Here is a 20810-nt window from a genome sequence, read left to right as displayed (position 1 = left end):
ATTATGTTTTATTTGTATTATTTTATTATTTCCCTTCTACGTGACTTTACCGAAAGAACCAAGAAGATGAATCCCTGCAGTCACGAAAGCTTCAAAATCTAGAAAGAAGAAAAATCTTCTTGGTTCTTTCGGTAAAGTCACGCACGTAGAAGGGAAGTAATAAAATAATAAAAATAAAACATAATAAAATATTGTACCATGTTATTATAAAATAATAAAAAAATAAAACATAATAAAATATTTAATTATGTTTTATTTTTATTATTTTATTACTTCCCTTCTACGTGACTTTACCGAAAGAACCAAGAAGATGAATCCCTGCAGTCACGAAAGCTCAAAAATGTTTGCCACTCAATGAATGAACGTGCCTTGTCAAGGTGACCCTTAAGTTGATGTTCGCGCCGCGCTTCCCGTGTCCCGGCTCGTTGGTCTAGGGGTATGATTCTCGCTTCGGGTGCGAGAGGTCCCGGGTTCAAATCCCGGACGAGCCCCACTGGGTCGCAATATTTTTTTTTCTCTCTCTCCTTAAACAATCTCTCTATCTCTCGCTAGCTGTGTGCGTTTCTTCGGTATAAACATTTCTCCGCGCATTTACACAACCAGCAATATCGTCGTGTTGTCGCTGCGTTTATATTTTATTATTCTAACAGCTACGCCGTGGAATGAGTTACACAACTTGAGGCCTAGGCGCCGCTGCTAGGCCTCTCCCTCCTCCCCGCGGACCCCCGACCATTGCCTAGTTTCCTCCCCGCCCCACACGCACCCGCACCCGCAGGCCGCGACCATGGACCAGGACACGGCGCAGCGCCTGTACGCCGAGGGCGCCTTCCTCGTGTTTCTCGGGGTCCCTGAGGGCACAGAGTTCGGCATCGACTACAACACCTGGGAGGTGAGAACGCCCGTGGACTCTCGTTTGTTGATAATTCAAGAGTCGAATGGCTCACAGGGCTGTACGGAATATTGGTCACGATGGCCTAGTGAGAGTCGGCGAGGCTCACGGCAAAGCTCGTGTCCAACAGAGAGTTGAGGCTCTTCTTGTAATAATAACAATGATGCAAATTTAGATGTAACGCTTTCATCTTCTTGGTTCTTTCGGTAAAGTCACGTAGAGAAGGGAAATAATACAAATATTGTCGGGAAAGTCAGATTTACTTTCCCCAACGATTCAATGCATTGTCACGATTCTGGGTTCAGAATTTTATTCAAGAATTGTGCCATTGTGGTGAATCTAGAACCTCGAGTGGCGACAGGGTTTACTGAAACCAATTCTCTCAAATATAATAACAATAATTTAGTCTTAAATTTCGATTTAAAGCTTTCGTGACTGCAGGGATTCATCTTCTTGGTTCTTTCGGTAAATATACGCTCCAAACCTGGTGGTGTTTCATTCAGACGCTGTCTTTCCGACAGACCTGTTCTTCACCTGAGGACGGCTGCTTGCGTTGTGGCCGAAACGTCGTGAGAATGTTATTATGTTTAATTTTTATTATTTTATTATTTCCCTTCTACGTGACTTTACCGAAAGAACCAAGAAGATGAATCCCTGCAGTCATGAAAGCTTTAAATCGAAATCTTTCGGTAAAGTCACGTAGAAGGGAAATAATAAAATAAAAAAATTAAACAATAAAATAATTCTCACGACGTTTCGGCCACAACGCAAGCAGCCGTCCTCAGGTGAAGAACATGTCTTCTGTTCTATCACCTGAGGACAGCAGCTTATTATTTTATTACTTCCCTTCTACGTGACTTCACCGAAAGAACCAAGAAGAATAATGGTAGTCCTTTGTCAATCCGCTGTTGGATGAAGGCGTTGCTTTTGCGTGCCTACATATATTTGTGCACACAGGTGGGCCCACTCTTCAAAGGCATCAAGATGATACCGCCGGGCATGCACTTCGTGCACTTCAGCGCGGTGCGTGGATGTGGGGGCAAGCCGGGGGTCAAGGCTGAGGGCAGCGGGCCCAAGAGCAGCGGAGCAGGAGACCCGGGGCCGTGGGGCCGGGAGACGGGGCCGCGCACGGGATTCTTCCACGAGTTTGGGAAGCGCGAGTTGCTCGTGCGCAAGTGGGACGTGGCGATGGAGGACGCGGCCAGCGAGGAGGTGGCGAGCGACGAGGTGGAGAGGATACGCGCCAGCCTCAAGGTTCGAGGTCGAGCGTCCCCGCGTGCGACCCACGTGTCACCTTTCTCCACGATAACACAGAGCTGTTCTTTCCGCGTGACTCTCTGTGTACTCCCCGTGTCTCCGTGAAAACGTTTTCTGACTCTTTGCATCACTCTCTATCACTCCTGGTGTGTGTCTCCTGTACGTGTGTGTACACGCACGTGAGACTGTTCTTCAAAGGCATTTTTACTTTCAAGCTTACTCCTGGCATGTCCCTGTGTAGTGACATAAGAGGGGAGGGGCTGCTGGGGGCTCTGGAACCCTAGGCAACCCAGACGCTTAAGCCCCTTGGCGCCAGGCGCTGGGATCCCAGACAACCCAGCCAGTTAAGCCCCTTGGCGCCACCAACGGGGGGGGGGGCTGTGTGTGCTCTGTGGGATATCTGGGGGCGCACACAACCCCACCCCTCGTTGGGGACGAGGCATAAAACGGCAGCTCCCTGGCCGATCAGGGCCAGTTGTAGCTCAAGACCCAAGACCAGCCATCTCAGGACCCTGGGACGCTGTGAGGGCCAGTGGTGGGACTCTGGAACTCCCGGCTCTACGTCCTTGTGAGGGCGAGTTTCAGAGCGTAGCCAGAGTAGTGTATCTAGGCTGTGTACCTAGGCTGTGTACCTAGGCTGTGTACCTAGGCTGTGTACCTAGGCTGTAACAGGGTATCAGGACTGTTGGAGTGTTGGATTGTAATAAAGAAGTTACTTCTACAAGTGTCTCTGGAACCCATTACACCTGTATCTACATAACCCATTGTGACTCCCCATTACTATATGTAGCTGTCATTGACTTGCTAGTTACTGCAACTCCATGTAACTCCATACAATTCTGTGTGACTCAATGTCTCTGCTAAAGATTTACATTGCCTGTCGATGTCTTTCAGTGCCTCCCATTTTTGCACAGTATCTCCCAATGCCTCCAATTGTCTCCACTGCCTACCATTGTCTTCCATCACCTACCAATACTTTACATTGCATTACATTGCCTCTCAGTATCTCCCAGATTCTCCCACTACCTCCCCAATATCCCCCAATACCTCCCAGTGCCCCCCAATGTCTTCCAGTGTCTCCTAAATTCTCTCTCTCTCAATGTCTCCTAACTTATCTCAGTACCTCCCAATGTCTCCTATATTCTCCCAACTATCTCTCATTTCCCAACACCTCTCATTACGTCTCCAAACGTATCCCAATGCCTCCCCAGCCTCTCCCGTTCGCGTCTCAATAACCAACCCCTGCCCCCTCCTCCCGGCAGGACCTGGATCGGAACCTGGCCCCGTACCCGTACGACACGCTGCGGCGCTGGGTGTCGCTGAGCGGCCACGTGACGGGCTCCGTGGCGGCGCGGCTACTGCCGCTGTCGGGACGCGTGTGCGCCTTTGCCGAGATGGAGCCCGAGACGCCGAGCTCCAACTCGCAGCAGCGGCTTGCGCTCAACCTCCCCCGCAACGACACGGAGTGCTCCAGCCTGCAGGCAGGGCGCTCGCACACCCGCCACCCGGCCAGCGCGGCATTGCTGGATGAGAACGGATGTCGCGTTTCTGTCCCGTCGGTTGTCAAACGACAGCGGCCACTCGAGTTGCTCCGTTTGCGGGTCCTCCCCCCGGCAATTTGTCCATTGTGTTTACATTCTTAAAAATGTGTTTTGTCAGTTGTGTTATTTCACAAGATCAAATGTGATGCGCAATCGCTTGTAATCTTGTGTAACGCGCCACCTTCATGGTCAGGTCGCACTGGAAGAGAGCTGTTTAGCTCGGCGGGCCCTACCCGTCTCAATAAAGAAGTTCAACATATACGTATGTGCATGTTGATGCTGCTTCTGCGACTGCTGCTGATGATGCTGCTGCTGATGCTCCTGCCTCTTGTCACGGCTGCTGCTGCTGCTGCTTCTGCCGCTGCGGCCGCAGGAGGGAGAGGCGAGGTTGCCCATCATGAAGCAGCGCCCCGGCACCGAGATTCGCTTCTCGGAGCTTCCCCAGCACCCGTTCCCGGCGGGGGCCAGCCCCGCGGACGTGACGCGCCACTCGCTCGACCGTTCGCTCGCACTCGACGCGCTGCTGGCTAAGCACTACCCCCAGGACGAGCACGGCATCCTGGGTACGCGGACCGCCAAGGAAAAGCATCTCCCTCATCGCCCCCCCCCCCCCCGCCACCCCCACGTTGTTTCTGACACTTATGAAAGCTCCCCCCCCCCCGTGGATGTACATACCTAATGACGTGTGCATATATACAGATACGCGCGTAAATACAGACGCGTACATAAAATAACAGCCGCCGTTCGCCACTAAGTGGTGGTGACGTCACCACATGCACACGGACAGATAATTGTGTTTGCACGTGTGCTCATCTTCGTGTGTATCTGCGTGCGTGCTGATCATGACCCCCGTGTGACCCCCGCGTGCTCATCATGACCCCCGCGTGACCCCCCGCGTGACCCCCCGCGTGACCCCCCGCGTGACCCCCCGCGTGACCCCCCGCATGCTTGCTGCTCATCACTCCTCCGTGCGTGTGCCGAGAGCAGGCGAGCTGCAGTTTGCATTCGTGTGCTTCCTGCTGGGCGGCGTCTACGACGCATTCGAGCAGTGGAAGCGGCTGCTGGCGCTGCTGTGCGGCAGCGAGGCGGCGGCGCTGTCTCGCCCGCGCCTCTACCGCGACCTCATCCCCGTGCTCTACCACCAGCTGGACGAGGTGCCGCGGGACTTCTTCGTCGACATCGTCACGAGGGACAACTTCCTCACTTCCACGCTGCAGGCAAGGCGGCGGCTGCGGCGGCTCGGCCAACGATTGCACTTTACCGCGATTTGACGAGGAGCTCGGCAAACATTCTAGTGGGTAACGATCATCTTTATTCTGCGAAGCAACTTTCATATTGAAATATAACAAAGCACCGTGCGTGTAAAAAAAAAACACTCGCATGTGTAGATAAAATGCAAACGCAGTAAAAGCTGATAACAATGACAGCTGCACTTGCAATTGCAGATAGAATGAAGAACAAACTACGATAGACGCCAACAATTACAATTATAGTCGGGGTAGATAAACTCGAAAAGCCAATAAAAGTAGTTTAAGCCGGCAGCTTCCTCACACGGGGAGATTTCCTGCCACCACCACCACATCATCATCATGAGCTGTGATCTATTCACTGCTGCCTGCACGAAGGTTTCCTCAAGCTTTACTCACCCACCACATCATCATCATCAGCCATGATCTATTCACTGCTGCCTGCACGAAGGTTTCCTCAAGCTTTACTCACCCACCACATCATCATCATCAGCCATGATCTATTCACTGCTGCCTGCACGAACGTTTCCACAAGCTTTACTCACCCACCACATCATCATCATCATCAGCCATGATCTATTCACTGCTGCCTGCACGAACGTTTCCACAAGCTTTACTCGCCCACCACATCATCATCATCATCAGCCATGATCTATTCACTGCTGCCTGCACGAAGCTTTCCACAAGTTATACTCGCCCACCGCGGCATGCCGGCGCCCTGACCGGCGCTGCCTTCTGTACTCCCCCCCCCGCCCCCCCCCCCACAGGTTTTCTTTTCCATCCTGTCGGGCGCGGACGTGGAGCGGTCCCTGCATCAGCGAGCTGCCATGTTCAAGCAGCACCTGACGCGCAAGTTCCGCTGGGATTTCGACGCGGAGCCCGAGGACTGCGCCCCCGTGCTGGTGGAGCTGCCTGACGGCATGGTGCTGGGGTGATCTCACGGCACCGGTGGCGAGGGCAGGGATATCGTTTAGCCATCTTCACGAGGGCAGGGCTCTCGTTTGGCCATCTTCACGAGGGCAGGGCTATCGTTTGGCCATCTTCACGAGGGCAGGGATATCGTTTGGCCATCTTCGCGAGGGCAGGGATATCGTTTGGCCATCTTCACGAGGGCAGGGATATCGTTTGGCCATCTTCACGAGGGCGGCTTGTAACGTAAGGGGTGATCGTCCTTTGTACCTGGGTCCAAATAATAATTTGATTATAAATAACGGATTGGATAAGCGGACAAAATGTGTCCTTTGTGTATCCGTATATCTGGACATTAAAATAAGTATTCCTACCCAAGATAGCTACCATACGGTTCTGTCCTTACCATGATGGCTACCAGATGGAGCTGCCCTCACCGTGATGGCTATTAGTCAGACCTAACTGTAACCACGATGGCCGCTAGAATTGCCAGTCATCAAGATTGCTATCGAACAGGTTTGTCTTGCTTCACAATGGCCACCTTATCAACCTGTCCCTCAGCAAGAAGGCTACCGACTGAAAAGAAACTTGCTGCCAAGATCGTTGAACTCCTGAGACATGGCCGCAGGCCTCAGCGAAATCTTCCGACAGGAAGACGATGGAACGCCTGTTTACATTGGGAAAATCTGCCTTGTGCTTTTTTTCAGCTGAGCTTAAAATCCGTTCCGAACGTTTCCCGTGCACCAAGCATCAGCGGAGCACAACCGTAAACATCACCCGCAAAGAGAACCTGCTCGGATAACATTTATATCGATGTGCATTTAAATTGCCTCAGCAACTCAGAGCATCTTTATTTCAATGCCTTGCTGTTCCGTGCTTCCTTAGGGCACCCCCGCCCCCCCCCACCCCCGTGACAGCCATTCGTTAGCGGCAAAAAATTCACAACCCCGACCTGCAAATGGGCATTAGTGTGCCAGTAGGGGGCGATGTTAAGCCACAGAGCATCATGGGAAAATAACATCCAGAGTGCTTTGCACACCACGCGGATTGTGCGCAGGAATTGTATTTACACGATTGTCGACTCCAAGTTTCGACATCAAGAGGTCATCGCGACCATCGAAGTCAGCACCACGTCATTGTTTCCTTCGGCCAGACCCTTCAACCATTGCAGCGCCATGGGCCACACCGATTCAGCAATAGGTGTCGCCACTTGTTCCTGGTTTTATCAGGATCGTTTTGTTGCCGTAGCTGCAAGTCTTCTCAAGAGTATTAAAAGTCAAAGTCTTTTGTCAGTTGCGTAATAATGCACCGCTCAAGATGACGCACGCACGGGTAATTCTCTCGTCTCGTCTGGTATTGTGAGAGCTTCTTTGAGACGGACAACACGATCAAGATGGACAGTACACACGAGGCAGACAACACAAGAGACTGACAACACCACACAGGCAACACAAATCAAGTGGTCAATTCTGTAGCTGATTGGAACATTAATTGTGACTATTCATTGAATTACCTCGAGGGTGAATTTCTATCGGTACCCGACTACTCATTGTGTTTGTTAAAGTTTGATTCCCCAGGTTGGCCCTTACTGCCATTTTTGTGGATGGGACTGTTAAACTGCACACCGCTTCATAATTTTACTACAATCTGTGAGTCTCTGATATCAGTTTTTCATTAAAATGTAAATTTACGATAAAAAAAATAAAGTTTGCCAGCAGTTTATCGTGAATGGACTCGATGCTAAAATCAAATCGTGTGATCTTTGAACATATTAAACTGAATTTGGTTTGTCACGTGCATTCCAATAGCTTCTGCCGGATTTCCATGAGAGTTTACGCTGCAAAGCCAGATAATAGCCGCGTCCTTTATTTAACCGGGCGGATTACAACTATCCTGGATTGCCTTTCGAGGGCGACCAGGGTGGCTGGTTACATGCAGCCCTTTTGCCAGGCCACTGCCGGATGTTTTTTTTGGTGGAGTTATTAGTGGCCGGGCTGAGACCCTCAACTCAGGACGCTTGAGAACGCGGTTTAATGACGAACCTCGAATCACTGCACCAGATTGAATTAAATGATGACGTCACCCTGCTGCTGCTGCTGCTCTAAGAACGGAAGCAACAGGAGATCTTCACCATTCTTGCCCGATGAAGCTGATTGTAATTACCAGCGAAACGTCGTGCTACTCAAATTTTAAAATGCTGTTCATTCTCTCTTCAACACACCGATGGGCTAAAGAAGTGAATTATTTTGTCCTTTGAAAAACGTGACATTTTTTTACTGTTTGGCCGTGTCGGGTGGTGGAGGGTTACGACACATTTATAAATAACGCGATCTGATCCAAAAACCTTTATTATGAGTACGGATTTGTCATGTTGGTTTTGCCTCCCGAGTTCACACAATATGGGTTCGAACCCCTGCTTCAAATCGCCAGTTAATTTAATATCACATTGGCAGCTGAGTCTCGGTCATATAAACCACGGCTGTTGCAGACTGAGCCTAGACTCGGGTGGTTGGGTGGGGAGTATTGTTGGGCTTGCGAGTCAGAAAAACACTGAATTCGATTGTTGCTATGATGTTATGTTCTAACATTTTCAATGCTATATTTTATATTCAAGGTCTGTATCTAGCAGTGGATTGATCATGGCTGGTGACATTTACATTCATAAAGGTATGCAAGGAATAACGTTTAAGAGGCATTTTTGTTTGCCGAAATGCATACTCGCTAAATACAAGATTGTACCGTCTCTTATAATAACCGGAGTATTTTTTTTTCGATTTAAAGCTTTCGTGACTGCAGGGATTCATCTTCTTGGTTCTTTCGGTAAAGTCACGTAGAAGGGAAGTAATAAAATAATAAAAATAAAACATAATAAAATAATATAATAAAAGAATATAATATTTTATTTTTTAAATATAATATATATTTTACTAGCTGTACTACCCGGCTTCGCCCGGGACTTGTATCTACCACGGCCGGCCGCCTTTGTCTCCCCAGTGGCGATGTTAATACGCTACAGTAGTTAAGTTACTCGTTTGAGGCAGAGTCGACCTAGGGGAGGTTCAAATAATCGTCACCGGTGGTGGCCGTGAGCGGGAATCGAACTGGGTTTGCCGGGTTGGTAGCGCAGCGTAGCGTTAAGCACTACACCCACCGCTCCTCACACACCACACACGCACAGACACACACACAGACACACACACAGACACACGCAGACACACACACAGACAGCACGCTAACCACTACACTACCGCTCCCCACACACCACACACGCACACACACAGACACACACACACAGACACACACACACAGGCAGCACGCTAAGCACTACACTACCGTTCCCCCTACACAACACACGCGCGCGCGTCCATAGGTACACATACACGCGCTTGCTGCAGACACACACGACTTTCAGGGTGCATACGGCAGTAAACGACTGAAATAATAAAGCGGCAATGCTGTGTAAGGAATGCCTTAGACCCGCATTATACATTTGTGTAATGCGAGCGTAAACACACAAACACACACAAACACATACACAATACACACACACATACATGCAGACACACAGACAGACACATAACACACATACATACACACACATACAAACACAGAAACACATACACACATACATAGACACACACATACATACACACGAACACATCCACAGACGTACATACACACATACATACAGGCACGCAGACATACACATAAACACATACAAAAAAAACCCACATACATACACACACACATACATACACACAAACACATGCACACACATACATACACACATGCATACAGACACACAGACATACACATAAACACATACACACATACACATGACCCGGCTTCGCCCGGGACTTGGATCCACCACGGCGGCAAAACCGACATACATACACACACAGACATACACACAAACACATACACACACATACATACACACATGCATACAGACACACAGACATACACATAAACACATACACATGACCCGGCTTCGCCCGGGACTTGGATCCACCACGGCGGCAAAACCGACATACATACACACACAGGCATACACACAAACACATACACACACATACAAACACACATGCATACAGACACACAGACATACACATAAACACATACACATGACCCGGCTTCGCCCGGGACTTGGATCTACCACGCCCAGCCGCCTTTGTCTCCCAAGTGCCGATGTTAATACGCCACACCAGTTACTCGTTTGAGGCTGAGTGGACCTAGGGGAGGTTCAAATAATCGTCACCGGTGGTGGCCGTGAGCGGGAATGGAACTGGGTTCGCCGGGTTGGTAGCGCAGCGTAGCGTTAAGCACTACACCCACCGCTCCTCACAAACCACACACGCACAGACACACACACAGACACACGCAGACACACACAGACAGACACAGACAGACACACACACACACAGACAGCACGCTAAGCACTACACTACCGCTCCCCACACACCACACACGCACACACACAGACACACACACAGACACACGCAGACACACACAGACAGACACAGACAGACACACACACACATACAGACACAGACAGCACGCTAAGCACTACACTACCGTTCCCCCTACACAACACACGCGCGCGCGTCCATAGGTACACATACACGCGCTTGCTGCAGACACACACGACTTTCAGGGTGCGTAAGGCAGTAAACGACTGAAATAATAAAGCGGCAATGCTGTGCGAGGAACGCCTTAGACCAGCAACACATTTGTGTAATGCGAGCGTAAACACACAAACACATACAAACACATACACACACATACACACACATACACACAAACACATACACACAGACATACACATACACACAAACACACACATACATGCACACAAACACATACACAATACACACACATACATGCAGACACAGACAGACACATAACACACATACATACACACACATACATACACAAAAACACATACACACACATACATAGACACACACATACATACACACAAACACATGCACACACGTACATACACACATACATAGAGACACGCAGACATACACATAAAGACGTAAAAAAAACCCCACATACATACACACACACATACACACAAACACATACATACACATACATACACACATACATAGAGACACACAGACATACACATAAACACAAACACACATACACATGACCCGGCTTCGCCCGGGACTTGGATCCACGATGCCCCGCCGCCTTTGTCTCCCCAGTGACGATGTTCACACACGACAGCAGTTACGCTTTTGAGGCTGAGTGGACCTAGGGGAGGGCCAGGTCCGTTTCAAATAATCGTCAGCGGTGGTGGGCGTGAGTTGGAATCGAACTGGGGTCGCTCAAGCAGCTTAATGACTGTTTGTACAAAGAACATATAAAGAATCGATTATAATAACCAGGCAAGAGTCCACATTATAGACTGCCAGTACACGCACTCAGCTTCATAAGCAGGCTAGAGTGTACATGATAGAGTGGCAGTACGCTCACCGAGCTTAATAAGCAGGCTACAGTGTACATGATAGACTGGCAGTACGCTCACCCAGCTTAATGAGTATTTGTACAGTGAACATTAAAGTAATCGATTGTTGGCGCGTTGGGTTTAAAAGTATTATTAATAGCACACATTGTGGTGGGGGTGTAGTGAAGAGTAGGAAAAACTTTGATGAATTTACCTCAGAGTGGCGTGGTGGGTGTCGAGGCCTAGTAGCGTGCAAAGCCTGCGGCCTCGCCTAAAATTGTCGGCTTGGAAGAGGCAGGGTACGGGTGGCGTTCCTTCCCCCCCCCCCTAGCGCTCCAACAATACTGTGTAATGGATATTATTTAATTAAATACGGAGCTTATGAAAGTGGCGAAGGCGTGGCTAGCCGTTGGCAGGGGCAACCGCCGTCCAATGAAACTGCAGCCCTTGGCGAAGGCGTGGCTAGCCGTTGCCTGGTCCAATGAAAGCGGCGAAGGCGTGGCTAGCCGTTGCCAGGGGCAACCGCCGTCCAATGAAAGTGCGTATGGGCCAAAGTCCACACACACACAGACAGACATGAACGATTTTATATATATAGATTATGTTTTATTTTTAAATCCTTTATATTTAGTTCGCTTGCTTGCTTGCGTGCTTGCTTGCTTGCTTACGACCGTGCAAATCTTTCGGTCGTTTTTTAACCCACTTCCCGTGATCCAATGGAGCTGACATTTTCCACACAGACTCGTTGTGCGTGACAATTTTCGTGAAATTTTTTTCCCAAAATTTTACACTGTTTCGGGAATTTATTTATTTATTTAATTACCAATTGCTTAATGCTGGCAGACAATCATCTGACCCATAGGTGGCAGTCATCTCAAGCCAGAGGACGAGAGGACTCTAGCCGCCACGCATATAAAGGATTTAGAGTGAAAAACTTTGTTTTTACGGGTTAATTTTATTATTTTATTACTTCCCTTCTACATAACTTTACCGAAAGAACCAAGAACCGGAATATTTCCCATTCGCAAGTTCTGGGTGGCGTAGCCCATAGGCGCGGCTGCCCCTGACTTGGAAGGATTTGGGCTCAAGTCCCCACCAAGGTCCAATTTTTGTAATCATTTTTTTGAGCACCACACCACCACCACCACATCTTGTACCCACGCGGCCCGCATTGTGCAGAGTCGCTTGGCAGACGAACCCTGGGCAAGAGGTCGGCGTGGGGAGGGAGGTTTGTGTGGGGGGACCCAACGCTTGGGGGGGGACTGCTGAGCCCCGAGGAGCCGGGTTCGACTCCGGCACGTGGCCGCCCGCGCGCGGATTAAACAATGTGCGTGTCTCCAGGCGAGTGAGTGAATGCATGTCCATGCATGTACTTGTGCTAATGACTGCTCGTCTCCAGCAGGTGGTGGTGGAGATGACAAGACGGCGAGGAAAGAACATGGGAGACGGAGGAGGTTGGGATAGGTGGACGGAAGAAAGGGACCTTCAAAGTGTCACTTTATGGATATTATTTTGTATTGGGTATACGTTGCGCTGCGTAATTTAGACAGCTTGCCGCTAGAGGGCGCCGCTGCATTACAAACGCCGTTTCCAGTGCTGAAATACGGGGGTTGCGTACCTTTAACCCACCCCACCTGCGTACCTTTAACACCCCCTCCCCCCACCCCGAATCCTTTCGAACGGCCGATATTTAATCCACGCAGAAACGATCAAGGATAACACTGGTCAATACTTTTTCTGGCATAAGGTATTCCAACGTTTGTAAGGTAATTTTGGGGTGCTGATTCCAAATTTGGCATCAGTTTTTGTCTATCACATCAGGTTTTTGAGATATCAAATATTGCATTTTCAATAAAAACTGCAGGAGAAAAATATTAAATAAATGTGGATATCTACATAACATGATATTATAAACACTATCCTAAAAATACAGCACCATATTTTAACACTAAAGCAGTCACTGACTCGCAACAACTTGCAATCATAAGTGACAGAGTAAATTTCGGGTAAAATCAATGAAAATGGGGTATGCCGATAGCATAAAAATGAGATGTGATAGAGCAAATCTGAGATCAGATTTGGAATTGGCACCCTGAAATTAGTCTGCAAAAGTCCAGGCCAGAATTTTTTTTTTGTTGAGCAGTGTAATATTAACGTGTTTACACAAACAGACAGTCCACCGACGGCTGCATTCCATAATTAAGTCGTGTACCTTGGCCACTTACTTTGCTGAGCTGAGTGACAGCTGCAGTCAGGGGCACGGTGGCACACACGTGAGTGACACTTCTCCCACAGTGCCACTTCTCCCGGCAGGACTTGTAGCTGTCTGACAGCTGGAGACGCTGAACTGTGGCTCATTAGAAGGCCGATGTAAACGAATTATTATCGAGGCTTCACCCCCACCCCACCCCCCGTTTCCTATGCGTACATTGTCAGTAGAGCCGCCACACGCAAGCTACGCATTTGGGTTAACCCCCCACTCCCCACTCCACGCGTACGCACTGAATGGATGGCCCCCTACCCACGCACTGAGGCTCACCTGGGCGACCCCCACCCCACCGTAATTACAGGGGCGGTGGGCAGGTGAGCGCGTTGCCATGACGACCAGGTGATGCTCATTGCGGGCCGGCTTGTCCACCCTTACTTATCATCTTGAACCCTTGGTATCGTAAGGGCCGTCCATAAATGACGTCACGCGATTTCGGACGATTTTTGACCTCCCCCCCCCCTTCGTCACGCGGCGACACAAAAAGTCAGACCCCCCCCCCCTCAAATATGACGTCACAAAGCTCTGCCCCCCCCCCCCCCCAAATAAAACACGCTTCAAATCGCTTTAAACTATTGTCATTGTAGTGCGTATTTAATGTGGCGCTGCACTCTGATGTTGTAGGAGAAAACATTAAAAAGTATATTTAATTAAGTAGAACGTGTTGTCTATATTTATTTAAAGTTGCGCATTTTGATGTGACGTCACATTTCTCAACCCCCCCCCCCTTCGTCACACATCGTCACAAATGTCTGACCCCCGCCCCCAGGTGCGTGACGTCATTTATGGATGGCCCCTAAGACTTAGTCTAACCTTACGAGCCTCAGATGTGTTAGTGATGTGTGTATCCTTCCTATATACTCTGCACTCCAAACGTTTATTGTATTAGTCTTTGGTTCTTTTGTACTACGTATTATTGTAGTTTAACACGTAGCAGGCTTTCGCGACCAATATTATTCATAATAAACGTTATTTTGGGGATTAGATAGCGTTATTTATAAATGTGTCGTAACCCTCCACCACCCGACACGGCCAATCAGCAAAAAAAAAGTGTCACGTTGACAAAGACAAATAGTTCACTACTTTAGCCCACCGGTGTGTTGAAGCGTGAAACCACAACATTTACAATTTGAGTAGTACGACGTTTCGCTGGTAATTGCATCCAGCATCATCGGCCAATTCGCCAGAATGGTGAGGCTCTGCTCTTGCTCCCGGCCTTAAAGGGATCTCGGATGTAGCTCCGCCATATCCTCTTCCGCGGGCCGTTCTTTCACGCGAAGCGTTGCACCCGTGCTCTGCGAGATTTCCCAAATAGATTCATCATCTCACGAAGAGATGACTTCGAGGTGCGTGCGAGAAGAACCACCAAGTTGCAAAGGCAGCAGCCAGGCGGTGAGTCAGCACCAACAACAATTTCCCAAGGTCTGCGATCCTCTACATATCAAGATGTTTTCAGCCAAGTAACAAGTATCTATACATGTGGGAGGAAACAGGTGCACCCGGAAAACGATCCTACGAGTGTGAGTGAGTTTGGCAACGCACCGTCTCATTAGGATAACATCGATGGAGATGAATCCGCCTTCTCGTGGCCAGTGTCATGTGACTTCCTTGCCGTCCACGAGAAGACAGTTGGAACAGATGGGGATTAGTCCGCCCGTAGCAGGACCCCATTCTCGTGGCGAGACAGGGTCATGGCTCACTCCCTCGACGACCACGGCACACACGTTACGAGCTCAGCCCGGGGTCACATTTGGGAATGTGTTTATTTGTTTATAGGTGGACGCTCGGTCGATATTGCTTACCGCGCGACCACTGGAGGAGATTAAGGACCTGCAAGTTTCCGGAAACCAAAATATTTTTTTTCACCGACACAGGAACCATCCCCCCCCCCCCCCGCTAACTCAATTTCAAACTAAACCTCCCCCCCAACCCATCCCGCGCCTCCCTTCAACAATCAGCAATAAAACCCGAAGTAAAAGCGCGCATTTGCACGTTCATATACCCCCATATAAAATAGCCTACAGTGCTACAACCACGGACCGATGGGACGGGACAACAATAAAATCTTAGCAGTTATGATAGCGTCTTAAAATACAAAGGCACAAACGCCCCAACTGCAGGTTGCGATGCACGGGGATGCATTAAACATTTGCTGTCTTTGCGATGCAGCCGCCGCGCGTTGGCAGTGGTGCACAAACACAATCAACGACATCAACAACACGACTCAACGCGAGTTCGTCAACACCGCCGCCGCCACCGCGTAGAAATGAATTGATGTTTCAGGCAATGTCCCTTTTTTCATGGCAGATGAAGAAGAGCCTTTGCCCGAAATTTCATCGAAAACATTGATTCCACTTTTTCTGGCAGTGTTATTGAGCATCGTGTTGAGTTTTTGGAGAGATAAACTCTTTGTGGACTTAGCAGGCATGGGTGCCAACTTCTGGCAAACCCTAACTCGTGTTACCTCCCAGGTCACGTCCAGGAAACGGCACGGGCGGATATTCTCACGGCTGTGCTGGACAGAGATCCCCCCCACGCGTTTCCGGGACGTACCGCGCGCTGTCAAGGCCCCCATGTCCGACGTTTCGCCTCCACCTGCTGGGAGCTTCTTGAGAGCACCGGATTTTTTTTCCAGCCGCCGAACAAGTGGCCAGCAGCACTCATTCTCATGTTGGGCCACGATCACTTTGATCATCCCCTTCACGCACAGGCCTCTCTGTCAAGGATGCGCATTAAAATGGTAACACCCAGAAGACAATGGCTATAAGATCCACAATAGATAGATAACACTGGTCAACAAAAAAAAATTCTGGCCTGGACTTTTGCAGCTGTTTTAGACTAATTTCAGGGTGCCGATTCCAAATCTGATCTCAGACTTGCTCCATCACATCTCATTTTTATGCTATCGGCATACCCCATTTTCATCGATTTTACCCGAAATTAACTCTGTCACTTATGATTGCAAGTTGTTGCGAGTCAGTGACTGCTTTAGTGTTAAAATACGGTGCTGTATTTTTAGGATAGTGTGTTTATAATATATTTTTAAGTAGATATCCACATTTATTTAATATTTTTCTTCTGCAGTTTTTTATTGAAAATGCAATATTTGATATCTCAAAAACCTGATGTGATAGACAAAAATTGATGCCAGATTTGGAATCAGCACCCCAAAATTACCTTAAAACCGTTGGGATACCTTATGCCAGAAAAAGTGTGTTGACCAGTGTAATGTGTAGGCGACAGCTTTCTATATGTAGCTTACGGTACAATATAACAAACAAGATTTCTTTGAGACACATGGCCATAATTCTGAGGTCTCCCTTGCTAGACACACAATATTATATCTATAACGCACCAACATGCCCAGATGCCCTTTTGCTGATGTCTGCAGCATGGCCATCAGAAAGCGACACAGTATGAAGAATTCTTAACGGAGTGACATTCCATATGAAGAGGTACTGTTGATAGAAATTCACTCCAGATTATGCGGAATTCCCGATAATAGCTGGGGATATTACCCCAGCATACAAGCGGAGTTCCGGATAACGTGGAGTTTCAGATAAAAGGGAGTTCCCAATTAAAATTCACATCCGGATGGGACAGCCATCCCTCCGTGTGCACTACTTAACTACACACAAAGTTCGTAACACATTCAGACGTCATTTATCGCTAACAGACATACTACTAACAATAATATTAATGAGAGGGCCAATCACAGTGTAAAATAAACCCACACAGACATTTGGGGAAACACATTTCAACACAACCCCAAAATTAAACATTCTCTGACAAACAGCACCCCCCCCCCCCCCACTAATTTCCAAGGCTTAAAACGTATTATTGTATACACAGGCGAGTGCTGAGGCGAGTAGATTCACCGGTGCCAGGTGAAACGATCACTGGTGATCCATTAATGAGGTTTTTTTTGGGTTAGATCGCGTAAATGCGTCCGTTAAAACCCGCCGCCACAGCCAAATAGTCAGGGTTGTCACGTAAACAGAACGTGGCCAATTCGTCACTAGTACAGCAACACCGGTTGTGTGTCAGGAGAGCCAAGCCACTGATGAGTGGCGAGGGCGAGGCGAGCGGTGTCAGGCGAGCGTTGTGCGAGTGTCACTTCAACCCCTTCCACAGGAAAGGGCTGCCCACGAGTGTGATCATCCGTGACTGGCAGACCATGACCGTGCAGCCATTAGTGTAGGCCCCACACGCACCACCGTGACAGTTCGGCCAACTTACAGAGCGGGTGAACGGGTCACGTGACCCCACGGCGTCATCTCTTGCGACTCTCCGTGCCGTTGGTAAAGTGGAGTAGATGGCGCGCAGCCCGTGGCCATGGGCCTTTAGCGAAAGGTACACTGGAATATTTTCCAGGTAGCTGGTGGGCTGCAGTAAGAGGGGGGCACGTGACCAGTAGACATGGCTCAGATTGAGAGGTAAACTGGATGCGGTGTGCCGGGTGCAGAGAGATTGTTCCAGCTTGCTGAAATGATTCAACCGTGGGTGTAAGCTTTGGGTAAAGGCCGATGTAGCTCACATGAACAATCATCTCTTATTTCGTACACACACACTTGACGGGGGTTTGCCGGGCTGACAATTTCACATATGAGACAACATTAAATTCAGTGATGTCCCTAAAGCTGCGGAGCTCTAGAGGTGATATCACAAGGTCGAGACGTCATCGTGCCCAGCGCTGTTCATCCCACGTCCTCTGCCTCCTCGCTGCCAGCACTTTCTACCCCCCACGAGATCCCGCAGCTGCTGCACTGATCTGCCCCGACAGTCTCCACCACCAAAATCTGATCTTAAGACTCACACGGAAACCCACAGAGACCCACAGACTCACACAGAGACCCATAGTCTCAAACATCTACCCTAGCAGTCATATGCGCTTGGGTCTTCTCATCCCCCTGGTCTCAGGCCTCGTGGAGACCGCTCCAATGCTGGTCTCGGCAATCGGCCCTCCTCCCCCATTCCGCGGACACGCGCCACACCAGAGCGGTCACGGCCAGCGGCAATCTAACAGGGTGGAGGCGAGACCACATTCTTGTCGGAACGAAGCAGAATTATTGGAGGAGCGAAATTCCGAATTGAGAGGCAGGGGACAATGGTGCGTCCCCCACTCGCCGATGACTCAAACTGTTGGTGATATTTTAAGTGACTTGCTCACCTTTTCTCTACTTTGGACTCGTATGTTTGTTTTTATTGTTTTCTGTTTTAACTTACTGAAATGGAGTTCCATAGCTCATTGGATTCCTTCAGGTTAAATAAAGATTCAGATTCTGAAAAAGCCTGATACGTGAACACCTAGAGAAAATGGCGTCGATAACGTGCTTCGTTAGGTTTGTCGGACACAAATAATTAGCAAGCTGCCTTTAAACATAGAGGGGGGGACATGACGGTTAATCACACGTGACCGTATGCAACAGGGCCGGATTCGTGAACATCAATGGAAAATTCCAGTTGTACAATCGTGCAACCAATGCTGCCACGGGGTGTGGCCGGTTAACTGGTCAGGACGGATGTGCGACCTTCTGGCATGCGACATCGTACGGTCTCGTTGATGAAATTCAATTGCGCATGAATTTGAACGTAATGTCACGGGCGTAGCCGTTGACGAGCCATGCTGCCGAATCGATTTCAATCTACGCCAATATTCATGACACGCGCGCTGAAACGGTGCGCAAAGCAATCACACTGCCCGTTTGTGGGAGTCGTGTGCAGTGGGTTCAACGTGATCCCTGCTTCCGCTCGATACTACGACGTCTTAAAAACAAAATAATTTGAACGTTCGACTGTAACCCCCTACAACGCGACTATTCATCCAATCACACGAAGGAGTGCATCGTCAACATTCTATTGAAACAACATCGTGATTGGATACCGATACCTCTTGAGGGAGTGTATGAGATCATTTGTGATTGGCTACCACACTGCCTGCATAGGCAGTAGCTCTGTACAGCACGGAATAGGAAACCACAAGGCCGCATTGCTGGGACACGCGCAACCCACGTGTGATCATTGGCTACCGATGCCCGTGCAATAAAATCATAATTACGAGTGGGATGTTGACACTTCACACATCTCCTGGGCCTGTAAATCCACCAAAGGTGCGGCGGTTGGGACCACACCACAAACTTTTCTTTGACCGAGACCGTCTTGTCGTTGTCGTGTTCGTTTGTTGTGTTTGCTGTTGGGTTGCCGCGTGTCCTTTCGGCAGCGCCCTCGGTGCGACCGCGTGTGCCCGGTGAGACCGTGGCGCCGTGTGGGCGTGCGGCGTGACGCGGCGTGATGCGCCGGGCGTCGCTCATTGCACGACGGCGCATCGGAGTGCGAGCAACGAGTCGATGACGGCCGGGTCGGCCAGCGTCGACGTGTCGTCAAACTTGGTGTCGTTGCGCGCGATCTTGCGCAGGATCCGCCGCATGATTTTGCCTGGACGTGGCGGGGTGGGGGGGGGGGTGTGAGCGGAGGCGCACGGACACACGGACGTGCAGACAAGCGGACTTAAAGACACGTGGGACGTACAGACGCGTGGATATACAGACGCGTGACAGATGTATGGATACGCGGACACACAGACGCATGGGACATACAAAGGCACATGAGCACAGTGATATAAACCGCATATTACATGCACACAGTGCCAAGGACACATTGACATACAGACACAAAATAGATGGATGCATGGAACAAAAAAAACACATGGACATAAACGCATGAAAACATACGATAGGTGAATATCCAGATTATACTGGTAGGAACGAAGTGGACCAGACCACCAGTAGATTAATGTGTCCGTCCGTCCGTCCGTCCGTGGGAGGGGTGGTGTTGAGGGTGGTGTTGGAAATGAAAGACTACGAGTCTTTAAATCTCACAGCGTTTCTTGTCAAAACAAACACTTTTAATTAACGTTACACTAGAATACAGTAATTTTTTCTTTAACTCCTCTATACCCGGTCGATATCTCTGTACCGGTACTAAGTATTATTCCTACCAGCCCACCCCGCAGGGTCCTGTTACTGGTAGGAACGAAGTGGACCAGACCACCAATAGATTAATGTGTCCGTCCGTCCGTCCGTCCGTCCATCAACATCGCCCCCTACTGCAAACACTTGGCATGACCCTGTCCGACAAGATGGCCGCCCGCTCCCCCTGCAATGTGAATTAAACAAGATGGCCGCCCGCTCCCCCTGCGATGTGAATTAAACAAGATGGCCGCCCGCTCCCCCTGCGATGTGAA

At 49.3% G+C, this 20810-nt stretch overlaps 3 protein-coding genes and 1 non-coding gene across 6 annotated transcripts in view; 3 read left to right on the top strand and 1 right to left on the bottom strand.

Moving 5' to 3' along the window:
• LOC133340837 (sarcoplasmic reticulum histidine-rich calcium-binding protein-like) overlaps window positions 1-20810 on the top strand; it is a 316152-nt gene that overhangs the window by 173870 nt on the left and 121472 nt on the right. The window lies entirely within an intron of this gene.
• On the top strand, window positions 420-491 carry TRNAP-CGG (transfer RNA proline (anticodon CGG)). Its single transcript has one exon. It is a non-coding gene; the product is annotated as a tRNA-Pro (tRNA).
• AAR2 (AAR2 splicing factor) lies at window positions 448-8590 on the top strand. Its single transcript, XM_061549321.1, has 6 exons — window positions 448-889; window positions 1847-2143; window positions 3409-3627; window positions 4061-4250; window positions 4675-4904; window positions 5702-8590. The coding sequence occupies exons 1-6, from the start codon at window positions 785-787 to the stop codon at window positions 5867-5869; spliced, it is 1209 nt and encodes a 402-aa protein (XP_061405305.1). The 5' UTR covers window positions 448-784; the 3' UTR covers window positions 5870-8590.
• LOC133340838 (acetyl-coenzyme A synthetase, cytoplasmic-like) overlaps window positions 15502-20810 on the bottom strand; it is a 61330-nt gene continuing 56021 nt past the window's right edge. For all 3 annotated transcript variants that reach the window (XM_061549265.1, XM_061549266.1, XM_061549267.1), the window contains one exon: window positions 15502-20002. In XM_061549265.1, the coding sequence (XP_061405249.1) occupies window positions 19875-20002 (128 nt within the window). In that variant the 3' untranslated portion in view covers window positions 15502-19874. The remainder of the gene's footprint in view (window positions 20003-20810) is intronic.

This window comes from Lethenteron reissneri, chromosome 10 (assembly GCF_015708825.2).
Source record: "Lethenteron reissneri isolate LAM-NWPU_2019-01 chromosome 10, ASM1570882v1, whole genome shotgun sequence".
Classification (NCBI taxonomy): domain Eukaryota; kingdom Metazoa; phylum Chordata; class Hyperoartia; order Petromyzontiformes; family Petromyzontidae; genus Lethenteron; species Lethenteron reissneri.
Note: the sequence above shows the minus strand (reverse complement) of the source record. Positions and strands in the feature narration are given on the sequence as shown.

Bases quoted from the DNA above. Each gene is read 5' to 3' on its own strand.
- AAR2 (XM_061549321.1), top strand. From the start codon at position 785: ATGGACCAGGACACGGCGCAGCGCCTGTACGCCGAGGGCGCCTTCCTC. The intron at 3,628-4,060 runs GCAGGGCGCTCG...CTGCGGCCGCAG, and splicing joins CGGAGTGCTCCAGCCTGCAG to GAGGGAGAGGCGAGGTTGCC. The intron at 4,251-4,674 runs GTACGCGGACCG...TGCCGAGAGCAG, and splicing joins GGACGAGCACGGCATCCTGG to GCGAGCTGCAGTTTGCATTC.